Source organism: Oncorhynchus gorbuscha, linkage group LG22 (assembly GCF_021184085.1).
Source record: "Oncorhynchus gorbuscha isolate QuinsamMale2020 ecotype Even-year linkage group LG22, OgorEven_v1.0, whole genome shotgun sequence".
Classification (NCBI taxonomy): domain Eukaryota; kingdom Metazoa; phylum Chordata; class Actinopteri; order Salmoniformes; family Salmonidae; genus Oncorhynchus; species Oncorhynchus gorbuscha.
In genome coordinates, this window is record NC_060194.1 from 20,025,276 (window position 1) to 20,050,949 (window position 25,674).

General features: G+C 40.3%; 1 protein-coding gene across 11 annotated transcripts in view; it reads left to right on the plus strand.

Moving 5' to 3' along the window:
• The window catches only part of LOC124009716 (astrotactin-1-like), a 276,537-nt gene that overhangs the window by 52,083 nt on the left and 198,780 nt on the right, over positions 1 to 25,674 (plus strand). For all 11 annotated transcript variants that reach the window (XM_046321826.1, XM_046321828.1, XM_046321829.1 and 8 more), the window contains exons 3-4: positions 15,289 to 15,688; positions 19,677 to 19,832. In XM_046321826.1, the coding sequence (XP_046177782.1) occupies positions 15,289 to 15,688; positions 19,677 to 19,832 (556 nt within the window). The remainder of the gene's footprint in view (positions 1 to 15,288; positions 15,689 to 19,676; positions 19,833 to 25,674) is intronic.

Sequence of the window (25,674 nt, forward strand, 5' to 3'; positions counted from 1 at the left end):
CGTTGTGTCCTTGTTTTATTCCCTTTGCTGTCTCCTTATCCTAAAAGCTGCTCGACAATACAGTCACAAATCTCTTATGGAGGTGTGAAAGGATTAGCATGCAGATAGGACAGACTTAGCAACAGATGGCTGCTGCGCTGTGCTCCCGCTCCGGCCTCGCTCGCTGCAGCTTGTCGCTCAGTTGGAGGGCCGCCTCATAAATCCAGCATTGCATTACTTCGTCAGCTCCTTGAGGATACGTGCTGCCCCCGAGACACAGCCCCCCCACTCTCTCTCCCACTAACCGCCACTCTCTCCCCACCCCACACATGTCACTGAGCCATTTCCATTGTTCCGCCATACGCCGCAGCCACCAGCATGGCTCGATGGCAGACGATTCAAGCCAGGATTCTACACAGCAGCTTGACCTGTCATGCACAGTTCATTGCCAGACCACCAGGCCCACCATGGAACAGTTTAAAGCTCTTGGATGAATGCAGTCCAACCTGAGGCTTGAAAAGAGGCCAGCTGTAACTGGGGCTTAATCTCATGGAGGTGCAGGTTCACTGAACTGCACCAAAATCAGTTTTGTCACCAGAAGGGGATAGGGATTTCCCTCACCTAGTCGCCATTCAAACTGCCATGATAAGAACAGGTGTGCTTCTTCCTCCACAAGGTGACCACAGTCTCCTTTGGTGCTCTGCTTCAACTTCCATAATGGATGAGTTTCCCTGTGTTCCATGTTCAGCCGCAGGTGAGCTCCTGCAAGTCGAAACACATGTCCTTAGTTCTCTTTTGGCCCAGAGGCAGAGGGAACAACAAGCACCCCCTAACACCTACTACTCTGCACCATCCACCACACATGGAGCCACCATTTTACAGAGTTACTCCTTCTGCAGGAAGACCTCTACTATGCCCGTTAAATGCAAAGGGAGTGTAGTCACAGTATTGGAAAACCTTTGTATGTTTACAAATGCTCCAGAACATTGGTAAAACAGCAAAGGGCATCACACGGCAACTTTCATTTCCCTTAATATTGGGATCTTATTTATGGTATAGATCCCTCAAACTCATCCCTGGACCTCGAAGCCACTTCCATTGCATTTCTTCATGATTCCCCTCTAATCAGGGACTGATTTAGACCTGGGACACCAGGTGTGTGCAATTCATTATCAGGTAGAACAGAAAACCAGCAGGCTCCGGACCTCGAAGGTTAAGAGTTGAGTTCCTCTGGTATATATGGAGAGAGGAATATCGTTATGCCTACGCTACTTCATGAAAGAAGACATCCCAAATATATATCTTTGAGAAGCTGTGGAATACAAAAAAATGATTGAATATTATATGAGGAGATTTTGTGTGGTAGGAAATAAGCTCTTAGGGACTCTTATGGCTCATGCGCTGTATCAGTCACTGTTTACATTGGATTAAGGTCTCAGACAAGTCCCCAATGTTCTCTGACAGGTTTCCAGTGTTCTTCCTGAAATAATAAATAGTGTAAGGGCTCTATTCAATCCGTATAGCGGAAGTTCAGCGTTACAGCACGTAAATGCAGCTCAATCGGAAATTACCTTAACATTTTGATCTACACAATCTGTTACACATAAGCAATACAGATTGAATAGAACCCTAAGTCTCGTATGTTTTGCTTCTCCTCCTATCTATACATTTGAAGTTCACATATTTTGCTGGTATAGTGTTTAGTAAACATCCCAGTGCTCCTTCTTGCTGGTGTACAGTCAGGGTTACTAATTCCCATCTCAGATGGGAATTAAAAGGATTAAGTTTCCTGGGAAACTAATAGTATGGCTTTAAGAAATCTGATGCAGACGGAAGCAGAAGCAATACAGAATGAATGTATTTTCTATTGGCCAACCTATAGTAAAACAAGAAACACATTTTGAAGAGGAGGCAGATACAATATTTTTTTAAATGTTAAATAACACTAAAATGTGCATGAAAATACTATAACCCTCACAATAGCCTACATTTAGCATAGCTTAATTGATCTTCAAAATATATATATTTTACAATGTCTATGGTGTATTGGGATAACTGAGTTTACAAAACATTAAGAACACCTTCCTTTTCCCTCAGAACAGCCTCAATTCGTTGTGGCATGGACTCTACAAGGTGTCGAAAGCGTCCCATAGTTGTGTCAAGTTGACTGGCTATCCTTTGCGTGGTGAACCATTCTTAAAACACTTCGGAAACTGTTGAGCATGAAATATAAACAGCAGCGTTGCAGTTCTTGACACAAACTGGTGCGCCTGGCACTTCCTTATTTAGCCTGTCTCCTCCCCTTCATCTACACTGATTGAAGTGAATTTAACAAGTGACATCAATAAGGGATCACAGCTTTCACCTGGATTCACCTGGTCAGTCTTTGTCATGGAAAGAGCAGGTGTTCTTAATGTTTTGTACACTTAGTGTATAGTAAACAGTCCATATATGACTCTTATTTGCTGTTTGATATAATATAACAGTTTGATATCTCTATTTGTGTACTAGGTGATTAGAAGGAATAACTCAAACATCGAAGATTTCATACTTTCAATTAAAAATTATCACATAAGAAATTCTGAAATAATTATCCCGGCCGGGCCCCGGGCTCAAGACGTACTTTACAACATTACCAACAGTTTTCCTTTGGGCACCCCCTCAGACCTTTGCACTTCTGGTTTAAGTGCCCAATAATACCTTGTTTTATGGCTGCTCACACCCTTTAACGGATTGACTATTTCCTCTTGCACCTCAAATGTCATCCAGATCAGTTAAGGTCCATCGGCCAAGCAGAATTGCAGTGACCCATTCATTAATCCAAGCACAAGCCCCTGAACTTGAAGATTGTCTCGCTATGTAAAAAAGATTAATGATAGAAGATCCTTAAAGTTAAGTTTGTAATGTTATACAATTTAAGGGGCAGGAAGGAATGATGGAAGGAAGAGGAAATTCAGTTAAAGTAATCTAAACAAACATTTTGAATGAAGTATTACTATGTTTATAGTTTCGAAGGCTAAAGTATTTTTTGTGTGTATCTCTTCCAGCTGGGAACCGATGGCACAGTATTGAGTCTGTCAATCAAACAAATTCTCACATAATTATACAGCAAATTAAACTATGTTTAGAAAAAGCTAAGACAGTCCTGCCAAGAATCCCAAAACTCTTAAGCTAGTAATGTTTTTATATTCTCTCAGTTGTTTTAAGCAAATTGAGAGTTCTACTATTGATAATAAACATATTTATTTAGAATAGATTACGCATTTATTTCATTTTCATGAGATTACATTTTCACATTCTGAATCTCTCAAGAGTTTGAGTAAAACATGTTTTTTACATGGACAGTTCACATTAATCAACATTTCAGGTTATTAAAAACTATTACAATAACAATGCAGACAAATATGCAGAGCATCATTGGACAAGCAACACGTAGCACGCAGACGGAGCAATAGCACAAAAAGCAACAAAACAAAATACAATAAAGCAACAAAGTGTTTCCACACCTCACAAACTACAGACAACAGACAACATGGAAAGCTGCAATATGCAGCTAGGGATTATGTTCACAAGTCTGATTGGGCTTAAGTCATATCTTTATGTCTTTTGTGAAGGTGTGATAGGTGGTGCAGTTGTGTGTGTTCCAGACATGGGAAGCTCTCATAGAGAAAGCAGATTGACAAAAGGTGCTTTTTTCTTAAGCGAACTATACTACAGTCACCTCTCATGGCAGACCTTGTGGATCTGCTGCCATGGGTTTGGGTTTTCTGTTAAAACAAAAGTACTAGGTGGAGGGGGAGCCAGGCCATTTAGGATCTTGAGGACAAGACAGTGTATTGCACAAGATATTCCCAACTCAGAAGCTCATGCTTTCTGAGGATATAATGGTGATGATGGCTATTGGGCTTTCTATCGAGCACTTTGAGAGCCAGTTTGTAGACTGACTGAATGGCTTTTAATTCTGTACAGCAAGCTTGGGCCCAACTAGTCTAGCAGTATGTTAAGTGGGGGTGTATCATAGCATTGAAGTACAGTTTTGTTACCTCTGTAGTCAAATGTTGTACGAATCGGAAATTAGCTAGGTTTAACTTTGTTATTTTAGTTACCTTTTTCACCTGCTTTTTAAAAGAGAGGTTGCAATCAAGTATGATGCCAAGGTACTTAAAATCAGATACAGCCTGGAGCTTCTCCCCTGACACATAGGCATCTGTCTCATTAGCATCAGTTGCCCTCTTTTGTTCACATTGTGATGCAAACATGAGTCACTGAGCCACTTTGTAACCTTAACCATTACAGTAGTGAGTTCTTGTGCAGCTTGTTTGCATGCACATATATCACTGTATCATCTGCATACATTTGAACTTCAGACCCAGTACAGACAGAAAGCAGATCATTTATGTACAGGCTGAACAGGAGGGGCCCCAGTATTGACCCTAGGGGCACACCCACATCATAGCTGAGCACGTACTGTGTATTCTTTAATGATCATACCTAGGGCTGTTGCGGTGACATTATTACTGCCACACCGGCGGTCATGAGTCATGAAGGGAGTCAAATTCCACGTGACCATTTAGTCACAGTAATTAGGCTTCTCCAAGCACTGATGCTGCTGATGGTCATTAGTAGCCTACTAAACTTGCTAACTGCCTGGTACTCAGCACTCTATTGTCCGTCTAATCACTCGGACATCAATGCAAATGTGATTGAAAATCTAATCAAACACTTCATTAGAGCCTCTAAGCTCATGTTGTGCAACATTTCTATAGGCTATGCAATTGCACGAAAAAAACAGAGTGATGACCTCTATTAAAAAGAGGAGGATCCCATCAGCTTTCTATAGGCTAGGCCTGCGAGAAGTATTTCTCAACTTTTCTAATATTAAGTACATTGCTAATCTTTACAACAGGAGTATAGCCTACCTGGCTGGCATGAAAATGAACCTCGGGAAAAGCGTCCTCCATTCGCTATTTAAGTACATAGATGACATTTACTTTTTCCTCTGACCCTGTTTCGTGACAGGTGCATCAAAACAAATTTCACACATATATTATTTAGTGTACGTAAAGACAAGATTAAATCAAGAATAGTCTGATGGGTGACAATATTAGCCCATCACTTGTGAGTTATATATTATAATTTGTGAATTTTTTATTCATTTTTTTATTTAACCTTGTATTTAACTAGGCAAGTCAGTGAGAACAAATTCTTATTTACAATGATGGCCTACCCCGGCCAAACCCTCCCCTAACCCGGACGACGCTGGGCCAATTGTGCGGCGTCCTATGGGACTCCCGATCAGGGCTGGTTGTGATACAGCTTGGGATTGTGATGCCTATAGCACTAAGATGCAGTGTCTTAGTCTGCTGCGCCACTTGGGAGTCTAGCATGCCCAGCAAGAAACAATGCCGTTTTTTGCTACTTTTTCTAATCATAGTCGCACACCTCATGTAGCCTTGCCCTTAATCACATGTGCAGTCACTTTTGACAATGGTGTTGTCCCGCTAATGGAATATTTGGCATGTGCTCATTGCTGCGCTTATAATGTGAAGAAATAGCCTCATAGTTTATCAACATTTTAAGCTAAACGTTCTGATCTGTTGTGTCAGCCACATTGCGTAAAAATTATGCTAGTGGTTGTATTAATTTTGGGATCTATCACAACCAACAACTGTCCCGGACTAAGTTTGGAAGATGTATTTATTGTACAGAATAGAATAGGTCTACTTTTGTACTATGGGGGATAGTAGATTGACATAGGCTAGTGCTTTTGCTGTTTGTTGGCTGAAAAAAAGTAAATGTGGACAGTTCTTCCAATATCTTCAATATGCACCTCGGAATTGGATAAGGACACACGCAGTTGCATCCCTGATGTGTCTGTCTTCACTTGTAGCCTGAGAGAAAGACCTGATCACGTGATGGAGAGCAATGTGAGTGAGAGATGCTTTGGAGCATGCAGCACTCAGATGGAAGGGCTCAGCGCAGAACTCCGGGCCAAGGACACAACGGCCACTGGCCACAAAAGGCATGGATTTTTTAGGGTGCGTTACGGCCACACAAAGGGGATCCCCCCGTGAAATTCAAGGAATTAGCAGGTGCTTGTCAAATTCTGAATGGGAGACTGATAAAGTCTGTACAGCCTGCGTAAAAAAACTAAGCAGAGCAACTTTTTTCAAATCATCATTAGAGTCTGAAGTTACATTAATAAGTGAAAATTAAGCATATAGGAGTACCGATTTCTTTGTTACCCTCTCTTGGGTAGGGGGCAGTTTTTCACATCCGGATGAAAAGCGTGCCCAAAGTAAACAGACGCTAGGATATGCTAGATTTGGATAGAAAACACTCTAAAGTTTCTAAAACTGTTAAAATGATGTGTGTGAGTATAACAGAACTGATTTGGCAGGCGAAACCCTGAGGACAAACCATCCAAAAAAAATAATAATTCAGCCTTCCACTGTTTCCAATGGCTTTCATGTTTATTATGAGGTGAAGTCCTCCCAGATTGCAGTTCCCAGGGATTCCAATAGATGTCAACCGTCTTTAGAAAGAGTTTCAGGCTGGTTTTTGGAAAAATGAGCAAGAAGTTGTAGTTTTCTAAGTGGCTCCTATTTTGGCTATAGCGTTTCCATGCGCGTGGGTGAAAGCTCGTTCTTTGTTATTTATCTCTTCATGAATGTTAAATATATTTCTGTAATTTGAAATTCGCGCACTGCAATTTCACAGGATGTTGGCCAGATTGGACGCTACCCTCCCACCTGCCCATAATTAACCGCTTAACACAGGAAAGCTGCATGTGCGCACTCCCTCAAATCGTTTAGAGAAAATATAATTTCTATTTTATTCAGTTTTGTTCAATTGTATTCTTCATACTTAAAAATAATATAAAATAATGCCACTGAATTATAAGCAAAACTTGTCTGTTAAATTAACTAGTGTAGCCCACAGCCATTTCACATAGCCAGATCAGGACCTAACATAAGGACAACTCAGAGTATTCAATTAGGTTACTCTGAAATAGACTACAATTTTCTTTAGACCTGTCTAAAATAAATAATGAATTTATTGTGAAGGTGTAGGCTATATTACATGGATTTATTCAACTTTTTAAAATGTAGATGTTCCAAAGGTCTGCATCAGTGGCTTGTAGAAAGCCAGGAATGGAAGCCAGGAGATGCTAAATGTGTTTATGTTAATTAACGGGCAATTACCGTGAGACCGAGAGTTATTTGCTTGACAATCACCGGCTGATGAAATTTCGTGACCTCCACAGCACTAATTATGCCTTGCAATACAGCAGGAGACTTGAATGTGTCCTTAATAAGAAAAGTGTCAGCCTTCATGCAATATTAGCCTTTATGAAATATTGTAAATTAAATTAAATGATTTAAGTTAATGTCATTAATACCCCATTCCAATGAAACCCCATTGTGTGTTTAATGGGGGTTTAACTTTCACATTTGTTCACTGTCAAACGCTGAACTGGATCATAAACCTTTAGAAAATACTGTTCCTAATTGTCACATTTGATTTCATTGTTGTCATTAAATAGGTTTTTTAAGCATTAATGCCAGAATTTAAGCCACGTCTGACATACAGTGCATTCGGAAAATATTCAGACCCCTTGACTTTTTCCACATCTTGTTACATTACATTACAGCCTTATTCTAAAATTAATTAAATCATTTTTTACTCATCAATCTACACACAATATCCCAAAATGACAAAGCAAAAACAGGTTCTTAGAAATGTTTGCAAATGTATTAAAAATCCAAAACTTAATATCACATTTACAAGTATTCAGACTGTAAATGTGATAATACAATTTGGGATTCTTAATACATTTGCAAACATTTATGGGGTATTGTGTGTGACTCCACTTCCATGCTATTTCTGCCATATGCCCCGCGGACATGCAGAAGAGTGCAATGAATGCTTTGAGTTCATCCATAGAGATATCCTTTTCTGTGCGCATGAGCGATAATAGAATATCTGATGTGCTGCAACATCTGCATGTGACATAAACTTGTCAATCTTTTCTACCCAAACTGTGCCATGCCTCCCAGACTCCTGTCTCACCATGGCAGTTGGGATCAGTTGGCTCTTTTACAGATTTTCAACAGCGAGGCTCTGGCATCGGAGGTGGAGGCTCGAAGTCAACATCAGATGCACATTTTGTTATGTTACAGACATATTCTAAAATGGATTGAATTTTTTAAAAATCAATCTACATGCAATATCCAATAATGACGAAACAAACTGGTTTTCAGATTTTTTTTGTGCAAATGTATTAAAAATAAAAAACATAAATGCCTTATAAGTAAGTACTCAAACCCTTTGCTACGAGACTCAAAATTGAGCTCAGGTTCATCCTGTTTCCATTGATCATCCTTGAGATGTTTTTACAACTTGATTGCAGTCCGCCTGTGGTAAATTCAATTGATTGGACATTATTTGGAAAGGCACAAACTTGTCTACATAAGGTCCCACAGTTCAAAGAGCAAAAACCAAGCCATGAGGTCGAAGGATGTCCGTAGAGCTCTGAGACAGGATTGGGTCGAGTCACAGATCTGGGGAAGGGTACCAAAAAATGTATGCACCATTGAAGGTCCCCAAGAACACAGTGGCCTCAATCATTCTTAAATGGAAGAAGTTTGGAACCACCAACACTCTTCTTAGAGCTAGCCACCCAGCCAAGCTGATCAATCAGGATAGAAGGGAATTGCTCAGGGAGTTGACCAAGAACCCACATCTACAGTCTGTCACATTTACAGTCTGAATATGGATTGAATATAATTGTAAATGTACTGTAGATTGATGAGCAAAAAAATTATTTAATACATTTTAGAATTTTGTTGAAGCACCTTTGGTAGCAAGTACAGACTTGATTCTTCTTGGGTATGATGCTACAAGCTTGTATTTTGTGCGTTTCTCCCATTCTTTTTCAAAATACTGTATATTTGAAAAATAATTTTTATCGAAATTTAGAAAAACCCACAGCGATTAACCCACAGCGATTAACAGGTCTAAAACCCTACTGACTCACAAACATCTTTCTCCCGTCCCTGACAATCCCACCCAGAGTGATTGATTGACAGGCCAAGCTATTAAAGGGATACTTCACCCAAATGATTTCCTTACCCTAAGTGTCCACAGCAGCAGAGCCAATAAAATACACACTTTGAAGAGCAAACATCAATACATATCTTGCAGTAAAACTGTAAATATGAATTGGTTTAATGTTCAAAAAAGGTTATCTTACTTAGAAAATAGTCCTGATCATATACAGTGTCTACCCCTTGACTTATTACACATTTTGTTGTGTTACAGCCTTTTTTCTTACCCATCTACACACAAAACCCAATAATAACAAAATTAAAACATACTTTCAGAAATGTTTGCTAATTTATTTAAAATGGAATACAGACATATATCATTTACATACATTTTCAATACATGTTAGAATCACCTTTGGCAGCGATAACAGCTGCATCTTTCTGGGTAAGTCTCTAAGAGCTTTGCACACCTGGATTGTACAATATTTGCCAATTTTTCTTCAAAAATTCTTCAAGCTCTGTCATTGTTGATCTTGCCGTAGATTTTCAAGCTGATATATGTCAGCCACTCAGGAACATCCACTGTCGTCTTGGTAAGCAACTCCAGTGTAGATTTGGCCTTGTATTTTAGGTTATTGTCCTATTGAAAGGTGAATTCATCTCCCAGTGTCTGGTGGAAATCAGACTAAATCAGGTTTTTCTCTAGGATTTTGCCTGTGCTTAGTGCCATTCAGTGTCTTTTTTATTCTGAAAATCTCCTCAGTCCATAACGTTTATAAGCATACCCAGACAAACGGTCGTAAATATGAATTGCATTTTCTTTTCGAATGAGCAAACGATTAGCATTTCAGTGAATATAATTATAGACTGTGTGTAATGAATCCATTTTTCTTTCCCGCTCTTTCTCAGTCCACACCCCCTTCCCTTTGTCTACCAAGCCGTCATAATGGCTTAGCCCACTAGGGACTCTTTCCTATCATTGTCAGTAACCAATATCGACTGTTTGTTTGTTATGTATTTAGGTGATTAGTTAGTTAGTTAGTTAGTTAGTTAGTTAGTTAGTTAGTAAATAAATAATTAAGCCAATGTGTATGTTGCTGATTCACAATTTATGCTAGGGTTCGTGCAGATAACAAAGAATTTTACAATCTTCAGATGAGACTGATAGAAGGTAAAGAATAATGCTATCGATATCAAAGATCTTCAGATATTTAAGAGTGGTTTCGGGAGATAGCCCCTTTATAAAAACAAATGCTTCCGTGGTGCCCCAGGTTATTAACGGTTTAATTGTTGCATGGTTTAATTCAATCACATAATCAATTAAACGTTAGGTAGTTGATTTGAAAATAGCTTGTCATCTCATTTAACTATAATAGAGGCACAACATTATGGAAAACAATGTAACTCTCTGGCCTAGTTATCTTTCTGCTTATTTCAATCTAAACTAGAGTTTGGAATAGTTAATTGACTTTGAAAGTAACGTAAACAAGCAATACAAAACCAATTATTCTAACTTTCATTCCCCTCTAACATTGTGCGTACATGCTGCATAAGTGACCTAGAGTAAGGCATGATTTGTTAATGTCCTTGACTATCCCGAATAGGCAAACAACTTATGCAAATTGCATTTACACTTTTATATCGGCTGAAAGCTTAATTTCTTGTTAATATAACTGCACTGTCAAATTTACAGTAGCTATTACTGCGGAAAAAAAATGCCATGCTATTGTTTGAGGAGAGCTCCTAACAACAAAACACTTTTTTTCACCACGATAGGTTTGATAAATTCACCTCTGAAGGTGAAATGTGTATTTACATTCTGAAATCTTGCTCTGATTTATCATCCAACGGGTCCCAGAGATAACATGAAGTGTCGTTTTCTTAGATAAAATCCTTTTTCATATATACCTCAACAAGGTACATATATCTGCATGATCGATTTTGTATTTCCACTCGTTCAATTTGCAAAGAAAGGTATCTGTGAAAATCTCACCCTAAACGTTGTTTCAACCATTCAAATCATGTTCATATGTATTCTTCAGAGATCCTAGAACGTAACGAGACTTCACTATATAATTAGGGCTGTAGTATATCCTATAGGACACCATATTTGGTCAGAGAGCGATGCCTTCATGGCATGCCGATGACGCGGGTGGTCTTCACATGAACAACACTAACTTTGTCAAATAAGCACCAATCGGGGTCAAACAAAGGTAACTTGATAGCTAATGGGCTGGGCTTAACCGGAGTATTCGGAAACCAAGTATCTGTTGTAAAATGTGGCTCCTAACCTTGTACGACAGCAGGCCTTTTCATTTTGAACAAAAATTATGAAAATATTCAGAGTTATGAAGTTATGAAAACTGGTTGTTTTGCCAATTTTGAACTTATAATATGGCTACTAATACTGGAAAAGCTAAATCAATGTCCAAGTATACAGATTTAACGATATTCTTGCAGAAAAAATGTAATATGAATGCAAATGTCTCCTTGACGATTCGCCCAAACGTACCTGGGTGACTTCACACTAAATGTCACTTAGCTCGCTCATACTTCAAGCTATCCGTCTGGAATCTTGCACATAAACTGCTGCCATCTTGTGGACACCATCAGAATTACAACCAGAGTGGTGGCTGGAACTGGTACCTTTCTCTTGCATTTCAAAGATGGTGGTAGAATTTTTTGTAGTGTAAGTAGTGTTTCCTTTCAAATGGTACCAAGAATATGCATATCCTTGCTTCAGGGCCTGAACTACAGGCAGTTAGATTTGGGAATATCATTTTGGTGAAAATAGAAAAAAAGAGGCTATCCCTATTTAAGCAAAACATTAGTAAATGTAGCTGGCTACATTCTTTCTATGACAAACATTAGAAATAGGATGGCCTTGCATAGTTTTTGAAAAAAATACCTTACTTTTTCATTGTAAGCATTGCATTGCATTCTTGATGCAAAAAAACACTTGGCTTTCAATATAAAATGGACCCCTGTCAATACACAGCTGGACTCACCTGCTCCCGTTTTCTCCTTTTGTGCTATTTACAAACAAACACGTGACTGTCTCAACTGATCTGGAGAACTACGGAAGCTTCATAATGTAAACTAATATGACAGGTGAAACAGAAATCGTGTTCTGCTTTATCTCCTAACGTATTGCACAAGTTAACTGCAGGTATTTAATAAAAATGTAGCTACAAATATGACCAATTCTTCCAAGAGAATTCTCTTCGATTATAATCACAGCCGTATATATCCCCCCAAGCAGACACACTGATGGCTCTGAACGAACTTTATTTAACTCTTTGCAAACTGGAAACCATTTATCCGGAGGCTGCATTCATTGTAGCTGGGGATTTTAACAAAGCTAATCGGAAAACAAGTCTCCCTAAATTTTATCAGCATATCGATTGCGCAACCAGGGGTGGTAAAACCTTGGATCATTGTTACTCTAACTTCCGCGACGCATATAAGGCCCTGCCCCGCCCCCCTTTCGGAAAAGCTGACCACGACTCCATTTTGTTGATCCCTGCCTACAGGCAGAAACTAAAACAAGAGGCTCCCACGCTGAGGTCTGTCCAACGCTGGTCCGACCAAGCTGATTCCACACTCCAAGAATGCTTCCATCACGTGGACTGGGATATGTTTTGTATTGCGTCAGATAAAAATATTGATGAATACGCTGATTCGGTGTGCGAGTTCATTAGAACGTGCATTGAAGATGTCGTTCCCATAGCAACGATAAAAACATTCCCTAACCAGAAAACGTGGATTGATGGCAGCATTCGCGTGAAACTGAAAGCGCAAACCACTGCTTTTAATCAGGGCAAGGTGTCTGGCAACATGACCGAATACAAACAGTGCAGCTATTCCCTCCGCAAGGCTATCAAACAAGCTAAGCGTCAGTACAGAGACAAAGTAGAATCTCAATTCAACGGCTCAGACACAAGAGGCGTGTGGCAGGGTCTACAGTCAATCACGGACTACAAGAAGAAACCCAGCCCAGTCACGGACCAGGATGTCTTGCTCCCAGGCAGACTAAATAACTTTTTTGCCCGCTTTGAGGACAATACAGTGCCACTGACACGGCCTGCAACGAAAACATGCGGTCTCTCCTTCACTGCAGCCGAGGTGAGTAAGACATTTAAACGTGTTAACACTCGCAAGGCTGCAGGCCCAGACGGCATCCCCAGCCGCGCCCTCAGAGCATGCGCAGACCAGCTGGCCGGTGTGTTTACGGACATATTCAATCAATCCCTATACCAGTCTGCTGTTCCCACATGCTTCAAGAGGGCCACCATTGTTCCTGTTCTCAAGAAAGCTAAGGTAACTGAGCTAAACGACTACCGCCCCGTAGCACTCACTTCCGTCATCATGAAGTGCTTTGAGAGACTAGTCAAGGACCATATCACCTCCACCCAACCTGACACCCTAGACCCACTCCAATTTGCTTACCGCCCAAATAGGTCCACAGACGATGCAATCTCAACCACACTGCACACTGCCCTAACCCACCTGGACAAGAGGAATACCTATGTGAGAATGCTGTTCATCGACTACAGCTCGGCATTCAACACCATAGTACCCTCCAAGCTCGTCATCAAGCTCGAGACCCTGGGTCTCGACCCCGCCCTGTGCAACTGGGTACTGGACTTCCTGACGGGCCGCCCCCAGGTGGTGAGGGTAGGCAACAAGGGTGCGTTCTGAGCCCTCTCCTGTACTCCCTGTTCACCCACGACTGCGTGGCCACGCACGCCTCCAACTCAATCATCAAGTTTGCGGACGACACAACAGTGGTAGGCTTGATTACCAACAACGACGAGACGGCCTACAGGGAGGAGGTGAGGGCCCTCAGAGTGTGGTGTCAGGAAAATAACCTCACACTCAACGTCAACAAAACTAAGGAGATGATTGTGGACTTCAGGAAACAGCAGAGGGAACACCCCCCTATCCACATCGATGGAACAGTAGTGGAGAGGGTAGCAAGTTTTAAGTTCCTCGGCATACACATCACAGACAAACTGAATTGGTCCACTCACACTGACAGCGTCGTGAAGAAGGCGCAGCAGTGCCTCTTCAACCTCAGGAGGCTGAAGAAATTCGGCTTGTCACCAAAAGCACTCACAAACTTCTACAGATGCACAATTGAGAGCATCCTGGCGGGCTGTATCACCGCCTGGTACGGCAACTGCTCCGCCCTCAACCGTAAGGCTCTCCAGAGGGTAGTGAGGTCTGCACAACGCATCACCGGGGGCAAACTACCTGCCCTCCAGGACACCTACACCACCCGATGTTACAGGAAGGCCATAAAGATCATCAAGGACATCAACCACCCGAGCCACTGCCTGTTCACCCCGCTATCATCCAAAAGGCGAGGTCAGTACAGGTGCATCAAAGCTGGGACCGAAAGACTGAAAAACAGCTTCTATCTCAAGGCCATCAGACTGTTAAACAGCCACCACTAACATTGAGTGGCTGCTGCCAACACACTGTCATTGACACTGACCCAACTCCAGCCACTCTAATAATGGGAATTGATGGGAAATTATGTAAATATATCACTAGCCACTTTAAACAATGCTACCTTATATAATGTTACTTACCCTACATTATTCATCTCATATGCATACGTATATACTGTACTCTACATCATCCACTGCATCCTTATGTAATACATGTATCACTAGCCACTTTAACTATGCCACTTTGTTTACTTTGTCTACATACTCATCTCATATGTATATACTGTACTTGATACCATCTACTGTATGCTGCTCTGTACCATCACTCATTCATATATCCTTATGTACATATTCTTTATCCCCTTACACTGTGTATAAGACAGTAGTTTTGGAATTGTTAGTTAGATTACTTGTTGGTTATCACTGCATTGTCGGAACTAGAAGTACAGGCATTTCGCTACACTTGCATTAACATCTGCTAACCATGTGTATGTGACAAATAAAATTTGATTTGATTTGATTTATTGAAAACTTTAAATAACTAGTTTCAACAGTATTGAGGGTATTAAAAAACCATCCCATGGCTATTTCCAAATATCCCGGTATATAGTACACTGTGATGATATGGATATTGAGTTTGTTAATGTTTTCTTGACATTGTTGAGATCTATTGTTTTTCCCTCAAGGATCTCTACTATGCACGAGTGGTCTTTTGACAAATCTAACTGCATGGATTTGGGGACTTTGGGGAGTTCTTAGTTGAGACCATTCATCCTTTTCCTTTCCCAATTGTTTGTTCACAGGGAGGCATGATCGCCTTGCTGCTGTCTATTTTGTGCCTGGTCCTCATCCTCTACACGCGCAGGCGATGGTGCAAACGCCGCCGTGTGCCCCAGCCCCAGAAGAGCGCCAGCGCCGAGGCAGCCAATGAGATTCACTACATCCCTTCGGTGCTGATGGGAGGCCAGGCCAGGGAGAGCCTGAGAAACTCCAGGGGCCAGGGTCACAATTCCAGTGGCACGCTCAGCATCCGAGAGACACCCATCCTGGACGGATACGAGTATGACATCACTGACCTGAGACACCATCTGCAGAGAGAGTGCATGAACGGAGGAGAGGACTTTGCCAGCCAGGTTACACGCACCCTGGACTCCCTTCAGGGCTGCAATGACAAGGCCAGCATGGACCTCACACCTGGGGAGTGTAAGTACAAGCACTCATGTATGCACACACATGCACACACACACTCTTACACTGTTAATGGTGATGGAAAACGCTGTCAGGCACCGCTCCAGAATCTCCCATAAGTGTTCTATTGGGGTGTGTCATGCACCGCTCCAGAATCTCCCATAAGTGTTCTATTGGGGTGTGTCAGGCACCCAGAATCTCCAGTGTTCTAGTCTCCCATAAGTGTTCTATTGGGGTGTGTCAGGCACCGCTCCAGAGTCTCCCATAAGTGTTCTATTGGGGTGTGTCATGCACCGCTCCAGAATCTCCCATAAGTGTTCTATTGGGGTGTGTCAGGCACCGCTCCAGAGTCTCCCATAAGTGTTCTATTGGGGTGTGTCATGCACCGCTCCAGAGTCTCCCATAAGTGTTCTATTGGGGTGTGTCAGGCACCGCTCCAGAATCTCCCATAAGTGTTCTATTGGGGTGTGTCATGCACCGCTCCAGAATCTCCCATAAGTGTTCTATTGGGGTGTGTCATGTGCCGCTCCAGAATCTCCCATAAGTGTTCTATTGGGGTGTGTCAGGCACCGCTCCAGAATCTCCCATAAGTGTTCTATTGGGGTGTGTCATGCACCGCTCCAGAATCTCCCATAAGTGTTCTATTGGGGTGTGTCATGCGCCGCTCCAGAATCTCCCATAAGTGTTCTATTGGGGTGTGTCAGGCACCGCTCCAGAATCTCCCATAAGTGTTCTATTGGGGTGTGTCATGCGCCGCTCAAGAATCCCCCATAAGTGTTCTATTGGGGTGTGTCATGTGCCGCTCCAGAATCTCCCATAAGTGTTCTATTGGGGTGTGTCATGCGCCGCTCCAGAATCTCCCATAAGTGTTCAATTGGGTTGTGAGTGTTCACACTTGCACATTCTAAAGTGGGCTAGCTGCCCCTGATCTGGAGCAGGGTTGGCACTGACTTTTCAGGGTAAAAAAAGAGGCACTTTCACTTAATTTGCATGTTCTCGTGATGCCTGTCACTCTTGTTTAGGCTACCCCAAAGGCCAAAACATTGTCTGAGTCAACGGGAGAGATTATTATAATTATTTTCCATGACTTTCGTCAAAGTCTCGAGTGACGAAAAGTAGCCAGTTAACAGCTGCTAGCTAACAGCTGCTCTCTCACTAGAGGAGGAGCAGCACAAAGCAGAGCTGTTGCTACGGTTACTCTCACACGCAGAGCTGGGGCAGTAAGGAGCGGGGGACAGGCAAAGACAAGCATCTAACTAACAGAGGAAGTTACTGTATTTCGGATTTCGGATTCGGGCATGGCCTGAACGTCGCATGTGTGGGTAGGGTTTGGGCTTAAATGAAATGCCCATGCAGGACTACAGATAGCTCGCCATGAACTTGTAAACCTGTAAGTAATGATCTTGTTGTAAGTTTATTTTCCTGTAATAATGAATAAACATTAGCTAAAGTTAAGACGTTGTCAGCAACGATATGGTCATTATTTGAACTGGCTAGCCATCTAGCTAGCAGGCTAGAAACTAACCAAAACATTGTTAACAGAGTAGCTTTTAGTTGCCTGGTTTGCTGGATTGACATTTATTTTTTATGTTTATATTTCACCTTTTATTTAACCAGGTAGTCCAGTTGAGAACAAGTTCTAATTTACAACTCCTACCTGGACATATACAAAATTAATTTTTAAACTAATGGGTTTATTCGTGTTAAAAAACAGAAGTTATGCTATTTTGTACCACTAGGCTGCTGATGTCATGCAGCCTGTCATTTTTGTGTTTATACTTTTTCATAACAACAACAAGTTTGATGTTGGATGACAATAGAATGTTTGTGATGTCACTGTGACAACTGTCTACAGACATGTCGATAGGCCAACTGTAAACCAGCCTATAGAATGTAACATTGGTTGTGTTTGGTTGTCCGTTAGCCCTGGGATAAAATTGTGACTCCTTAGCCCAGGGCTAATTCTTAGCCCAGTGTTAACAAATGCTTGTGTAAATATGGGATTAGAGTGCCTGGCAAAAATATTCATCCCCCTTGGTGTTTTTCCTATTTTGTTGCATTACAACCTGTAATTTAACTGGATTTTTATTTGGATATCATGTAATGGACATACACAAAATAGTCCAAATTGGTGAAGTGAAAATAAAAATAAAAATACCCACAGTGAAGCATGGTTCTGGCAGCATCATTCTGTGGGGATGTTTTTCATCGGCAGGACAGGGAAACTGGTCAGAATTGAAGGAATGATGGATGGCACTGAATACAAGGAAATTCTTTCAGACTTCCAGAGATTTGAGACCGGGATGGAGGTTCACCTTCCAGCAGGACAATGACCCTAAGCATACTGCTAAAGCAACACTCGAGTGGTTTAAGGGTAAACAGTTACATGTCTTGGAATGGCCTAGTCAATCCAATTGAGAATCTGTGGTATGACTTAAAGATTACTGTACACCAGCGGAACCCATCCAACTTGAGGGAGCTGAAGCGGTTTTGCCTTGAAGAATGGGCAAACATCCCAGATGTGCCAAGCTTATAGAGACATACCCCAAGAGACTTGCAGTTGTAACTGCTGCAAATGGTGGCTCAACAAAGTATTTACTTTTTTTTTGGGTGGTGAATAGTTATGCATGCTCAAGTTCTGTTATTTTGTCTTATTTCTTGTTTGTTCCACAATAAAAAATATTTTGCATCTTCAAAGTGGTAGGCATGTTCTATAAATCAAATGATACCAACCCACAAAATGTTTAATTACAGATTGTAAGGCAACAAAATTGGAAAAATGACAAGGGGGGTGAATACTTTTGTAAGCCACTGTAGCTAGCCCAGGGCCAGTCTTAGCCTGGGGCGAGGAACAATTAAATGTGAAAAGCCCTTTCGTATCCCTCATTTACTCAAATGTTTCCTTTATTTTGGTAGTTACTTTTATGTGTGCACGTGAAGTGAATTTAATCTTCAAGGATATCGAAATAATTTAGTAATTTGGTCAAACACATAGACATGTTTTTGGCACTGTAGGATTTATATAATTCCTTCATGCAACTGCTACAGTAATGGTGTAATGATATTACATACGACCAAAGTGCTAGTCGTATAACGCATCTGGCTATGGTCTGAGCATGTGTGTTTTGCTAATCCACTAAATCATCCATCTGACCCTGCTAGAAATACAAAGTCCTTTCTATTTTGCTACTATTTATCTTTATTACACTTGCTCCGGTATGATTTGACTATCTACCTACAATAGGAGATAATACAATACAAACAATGCATCAGAGAGGGATTATTCAGAAGCATTCAATATTGTCTAACTCAAATATCATACACATTTTTGGCTTATTGGCTATTTTCAATGCACTCATTCATTCACAGTCATTTGCTCTGGAAATATCCTCATTTGTAATCAGTGGACCTTAGAATTAAAAACACCCCCCGAGAAATATATGGAACAGCAATGATTTGAAATACCCACAGAATTTCAATTAGCACAAGACATACTTTTCCAAATGTAAGAAATATGACATTCTAGATTGTGCTGATTGGTTTTGAGATTGCATCTTGTTTCAAAGTCTAAATAAAACTCCCAGGAGGATATTGAAGTGGAATAATTTCATGCATTTTACATTAAGTGCTAAACTAATTTAGATAAGGCAATAAACTACCTCAATAAAAGCCTCTCTCAATATTGTTGGTTGTGGTCAGAAGAAATACCAGCCAATGAAATGTTCTCTAGTTTTGACAGGAAATTATGCATCATAAACTGACTTGTTTTGGCTGTAGCTATTCTGTGTGAACGCTACAGTCTGCAGGAAAAACAAGAAGAGGGAATAAAGTATGTAGCCCTATAAGGATATACTTTACTGTGTAGTGCTGATTCTCATTATTTTAAAGCTATTGTCCCCTCAGAATGACATGCTACTTTTTCACATTTTAATCATGTATTAGTGGGTTTATACTGCATCTGTCTCGTTTCTCTCCCTAATTATGATTGTTCTGTCATCATCAGGGAGTGACAATACAAAGTTGTCCCTAATGAACAAGTACAAGGACAACATCATAGCCACCAGCCCCATTGACAGCAATCACCTGCAGCAGAACACTCTCCTCCCCCACAACACCTCCACCAGTCAACGCAAACAACGTCTGTCCAGCAAAACCCGAGGTGAGTCATTCATCGATCCATATCCACTCCCATTCTGACCATTGTGTGTTCTCTGACAGTAAAGGATAAAACACACCATGCCGACCCACGACTTGAAATGTGGCCGGAACGGGTTCGTGATCACCTGCTGGTTGTCGACGAACAGTGCCGATAATGTACATTTGTCCAGAAATGAACAGAGCAATGACAGCCAATGTTTTGTTCAGAGGCAATATGATGGCTACGCACTGCCTTTAACTATTCGTAGGCACTGTGTGTTTTGTCCTTAAAGGGATACTTCGGGATTTTGGCATTGAGGTCCTTTATTTACTTCCCCAGAGTCAGATGAACTCATTGATACCATTTTTAAGTCTCTGTGTCCAAACGGTATCCATGAGATCATCTGATTCTGGGGAACATAGATAAAGGGCCTCTTTGCCAAAATCCCGAAGCATCCCTTTAAGAGACTGTTAAAAGAGAGTATTGAAAAAGAGGGCATGTCATTCTGAAATGAGACACCAGTTTGTTCAGTTGACCCTGATCATAATCCACTTTGCTCCATGACTGACTAGTGTGGATGGTTTATTTTCTGGTTAGAAAAGCAATTCTAGTGTGTGAGATGTTATAGAATAGAGGATTCAAATAGCAATGTCACGCTAACCAGCTCATTCAGCATGTAGTGGAAGCTAGGGAACTATAGAGCTGTTGTGTAAAGCAATTTTACAGTTATGAAAGATTAATTTGTGTCAACCACCATTTCCATCTCATTTTGTGAATTATGATTAGAATTGTGAGAAACAAACATGACTCTGGTTTCAGATAGAGAAGAGTGGGGTTAGAGTCGTGCCAAAGGGTTAGTTGAGCCACCTCGTTTCTAGGAAGCCATACACAAAATTAATCATGTGACCAAATATTTAGGAAGAGGTCATCATTTCATGGATTCTGTGAAGCCAGAAAATATATGATAAAAGTGGTAAGCAAGTTAGGTCCAAAAAACAAAAAAAAGATTTAGTGTGTATCTAAACCAAAGTAGATATTTTACAGACTGTTTTATAGATCAGTTGGGGTCTCTATAAGCTAATACATGAGGTCCTAAACCTATCATGAAAGTGTGTCCTTGTACTGTAGCTGTGGGCAAATATAGTGAAAATGGTTGCTTTGGTCAATTGTGCCTTTTGGTTAGAGGCAAGTTAAGCCAATGGTCAAATCAATATACCCCATACAAATGATGATTACATCTGGTCAGTTTATGCATATACAGTCCTTTCACAAAGTATTCACACCCCTTAACTTTTTCCAATATTTTCTTGTGTAACAGACTGAATTAAAAATGGATTAAATTTAGATTTTTGGGAGGGTCACTGGATGATACACAATGCCCCATAATGTACAGTTTTTCAAAATTTCTACAAATTAATTGAAAATGTAAATCTGAACATTTCTTGAGTTAATAAGTATTCAACCCCTTTGTTATGGCAAGCTTAAATAAGTTTAGAAGTACAAATTTGCTTAACAAGTCATATAATCAGTTGCAAAAATAATGTTTTTTTTGAATGACTATCTCATCTCTGTACCCCACACTTACAATTATTTGTAAGGTCCCTCAGTCAAGCAGATGTTGCACAATCCAGGTGGTGGAAAGCTCTTAGGGACTAACCCAGACAGACTCACAGCTATAATCACTGCCAAAGGTGCTTCTACAAAGTATTGACTCAGGGGTGTGCATACTTACGTAAAATAGATATTTATGTATTTAATTTGCAAAAAAATGCATTCAGACTATTTCCAGGGAAACACAACATCCTGATATACAGTACCAGTCAAAAGTTTGGACACAGCTACTCATTCAAGAGTTTTTCTTTATTTTTACTATTTTCTACATTGTAGAATAATTGTGAAGGCATGAAAACTATGAAATAACACATATGGAATCATGTAATATAGAAAAAAGTGTTCAACAAATCAAGATATATTTTAGAGTCTTCAAAGAAGCCACCCTTTGACTTGATGACCGCTTTACACACTCTAGGCATTCTCTCAACCAGCTTCATGAGGTAGTCACCTGGAATGCATTTCAATTAACAGGCGTGCCTTGATAAAAGTTAATTTGTGGAATTTATTTTCTTCTTAATGTGTTTGAGCCAATCAGTTGTGTTGTGATAAGGTAGGGGTGGTATACAGAATATAGCCCTATTTTGTAAAAGATCACGTCTACATTATGGCAAGAACAGCTCAAATAAACAAAGAGAAATGACAGTTCATCGTTACTTTAAGACATGAAGTTTCTTCAAGTGTAGTCACGAAAACCATTAAGCACTATGATGAAACTGGTTCTCATGAGGACCGCCACAGTAAAGGAAGCCCCAGAGTTACCTCTGCTGCAGAGAACAAGTTCATTAGAGTATACTGCACTTCAGATTGTAGTCCAGATAAATGCTTCACAGAGTTAAAGTAACAGACTGCTTTTCAGAGGAGACTGCTTGAATCAGACCTTCATGGTCGAATTGCTGCAAAGACACCACTACCAAAAGACAACAATAAAACAAAGAGACTTGCTTGGATCAAGAAACACAAGCAATGATCTGTCCTTTGGTGTGATGAGTCCAAATTTGAGATTTTTGGTTCCTACCGCCGTGTATTTGTGAGACACAAAGTAGGTGAACAGATGATCTCTACATGTGTGGTTCCCACCGTGAAGCATGGAGGATGAGGTGTGATGGTGTGGGGGTGCTTTGCTGGTGACATTGTCTGTGATTTATTTAGAATTCAAGGCACACTTAACCAGCATGGTTACCACAGCATTCTGCAGCGATACGCCATCCCATCGTGTTTGTGCTTAGTGGGACTATCATTTGTTTTTCAACAGGACAAAGACCCAACACACCTCCAGGATGTGTAAGGGCTTTTTGACCAAGAAGGACAGTGATAGAGTGCTGCATCCGATGACCTGGCCTCCACAATCATCCAACCTCAACCCAATTGAGATGTTTTGGGATGAATTGGACCGCATAGTGAAGGAAAAGCAGCCAAAAAGTGCTCAGCATATGTGGTAACTCCTTCAAGACTGTTGGAAAAGCATTCCAGGTGAAGCTTGTTGAGAGAATGCCAAGAGTGTGAGAAGCTGTCAAGGCAAAGGGTGGCTACTTTGAAGAATCTAAAATGTGAAATATATTTTGATTTGTTTATCACTTTTTTGGTTACAACATGATTCCATGTGTTATTTCATAGTTTTGATGTCTTCACTTTTATTCTACAATGTAGAAAATTGTAAAAGAAAATAAAGAAAATCCCTTGAATGAGTAGGTGTGTCCAAACTTTTCACTGGTATTGTATATGTATATATCTTGTTAGATAGAATACTATATTTCCTTTGACGTAGTGATGCTGAATGTAAGAAATGGCTCAACATGCCCCACTCTCCCCTACTGTTGTCTTGGTTGAAAATATGTATTTGCATTGCTGTGCAACTTTGTGACTTTCTCAGAGAGCATAGGAAATTGTTCCCTTTTCTGTCTGATATTTCTTGAAAACCTGTATTGTGGATATGCACCTGCTATATCTTTTTGCTTCATAATGAGAACATAAATCAAATCTCGCTGAGGAAAAAAAAAAAGAATAACTTTTATCATTAATAGACTTTGAGAACAGAGAGAGGAGTGTACGTAACACAGCACACTAATGCCATATTCACTTGGTATTCTGGAAAGCCTGTTGGGCAAAACAAAAGTCAATTAGCTGATCACTTTCAGGACAGAAAATGCTAAAGATCCAAGCTGTTTGCTAATTCAATGGCAAAATAAAAGCATACCATGTCCGCAAAATGCTCCATTGGCTCTTGGCTTCCCCCAGCCTATCTGTCTCTCAGAGTTATGAGCAGCCTTTGGTTTTCTGCTCTCTGAAAGCAATCTCTCACAGCCCTACAGCCCGCTCTCAATGAGATTGCCGCCTTCAGAATTAAACATACACCATTTGCATATTTATCTTATTCATTTAGTTGAATTTGTTTATTTGGAACACCAGAGGACAAAGAACAATGGAGGACAACTCTAAATGCGTTATCATTTGATCTGCTCTTTATCTGATCCTTTTTGTGACAACTTTCTTCTCTCCACAACAAACCCCTTGGTGGTTCTATGTGCAAAGTGTACACAGTCCAGTAAATCGGAATTGGAAAGACTAAGCCTGGGGTTATATTGCTTCATCTATTGTTTTTGTTTGGACATCTATTGTTTTTGTTTTGGAATCCGAGTGATAAAATATGCACATGCATATGTAAGGTCTTTATGCTATTCTCAGTGGACATTTAACAGCGTTTAGTATTGGGGGGAAGCTTTCACGCATCAAATGTTTATGCCTCCCTCAAATGTGCTGCTCAACGTGTATGGCAAGACAAACAGCGAGGTTGGGGTAGCTGTCTTTGTCACAGCTGTTGTCTGTTTGGTGTTTGTATTCTGCTTCAAGGAGCCCTTGTCTTGTTATACTGAACTTGTTATTCATACCGGGAAATTGAAGTGCTCGTCTCAAAGCAACTCTACCCTTTTAATTGTAGCATACAGTACGTTAGCCATCTAGCCATACAATTATTCCACATTATATTTGGAACAACAAGCCCAAAGATGAAGCTGTCTTTGAATTTGGAGTCAAAAGTCATCATAGTTGTTGGATGTTAACACTGTTCAAAATGTTAAAGATTCTCATCCCAGTGTCCCAGCAGTACTTCTCATGCAATCACCTGATCTTTTTACACGTTTTACACGTTCTCTCTACAGTTGTGGTTACAAGCCTTTTGTCAGATTTCTATTGGTAGTACTCATTTTGTTTTTTGCACTTCTCCCCAGTGATTGTCATTCCAGTGTCATTGTCGCTGCTGCCAAAAGTCCTCTATATTTATTGAGATCCGGACCCCGAAAGCTCCGGGCAAAATAACTGTATTGTAAGCGGTATTTGTACCTGCAGTGCATGCCTAGTGCTAAGCAACATCATGTGTTGAATGTTTAAAAGAGTCCGTCTTTATTCGTTGCCATAGAGCTTTGCACCTCTTGCCCCGTGCCTAATTATTGAGGCTAACACAGTCTTTTCAAACTGTTGCATTCGATTTGTTGTTAATTCCTTGGAAGGTGCTTTATTTCTTCTTTGTAACCTAGAGAAACACTAATTGTATCCTCTGAGTGTCATTTGGACATTTGTTTCACCTCCTTTCACAATTATATATTTTGTCCTTTGATTATATCAATATTTAACTCAGTCCTTCAGAATAGTTTTTTTTTTGTTAGGGATTGTTATGTGCTATAAATGTTTGTAAAATAGTTTATCAATGGAATCACTTTTGTTTTTGTAGTTTATATGCTCCCTGTGAATATTGTTATCAAGTCAATGTCATTCTGCTGAATGCCATCTTGTACATGAAACAACTTGTTCTTTACAGTACTTTTCAAGACAGAGCTTCCACTTTGTCAGATGTTTATGCTTGCCAGAGACATTTTTATTCACCCTTTGTTTTGGAGAACCTTTTGTGGTTTAATTAAAGGCAATGTCTTGGTTTGGATTTTTTATGCTATTGTCAATGAGCAATTCAAAATGAAGTTAGTGGTGCTAGGATTTCCAGCTGAGCCAGCATAGCTTTAAGCTTTGATGGATTTGTCTGCTTACTTTGTAATAGCAAGACCACTAAAACTTGTGAAAGGAACTATAACACACCCTTTTTAAATTATAGGTTTAAATGTTAATGCTTCTACCAAAACAGTCATTTGCGTCAATTGGATTCCCAATGTAGTCTATACAGCCTACTCAAAACAATACCCTTTTAGATATGCTATTTTCACAATGCCAAAGCCTCAATCTAATGGCTTCAATGAGATAATGA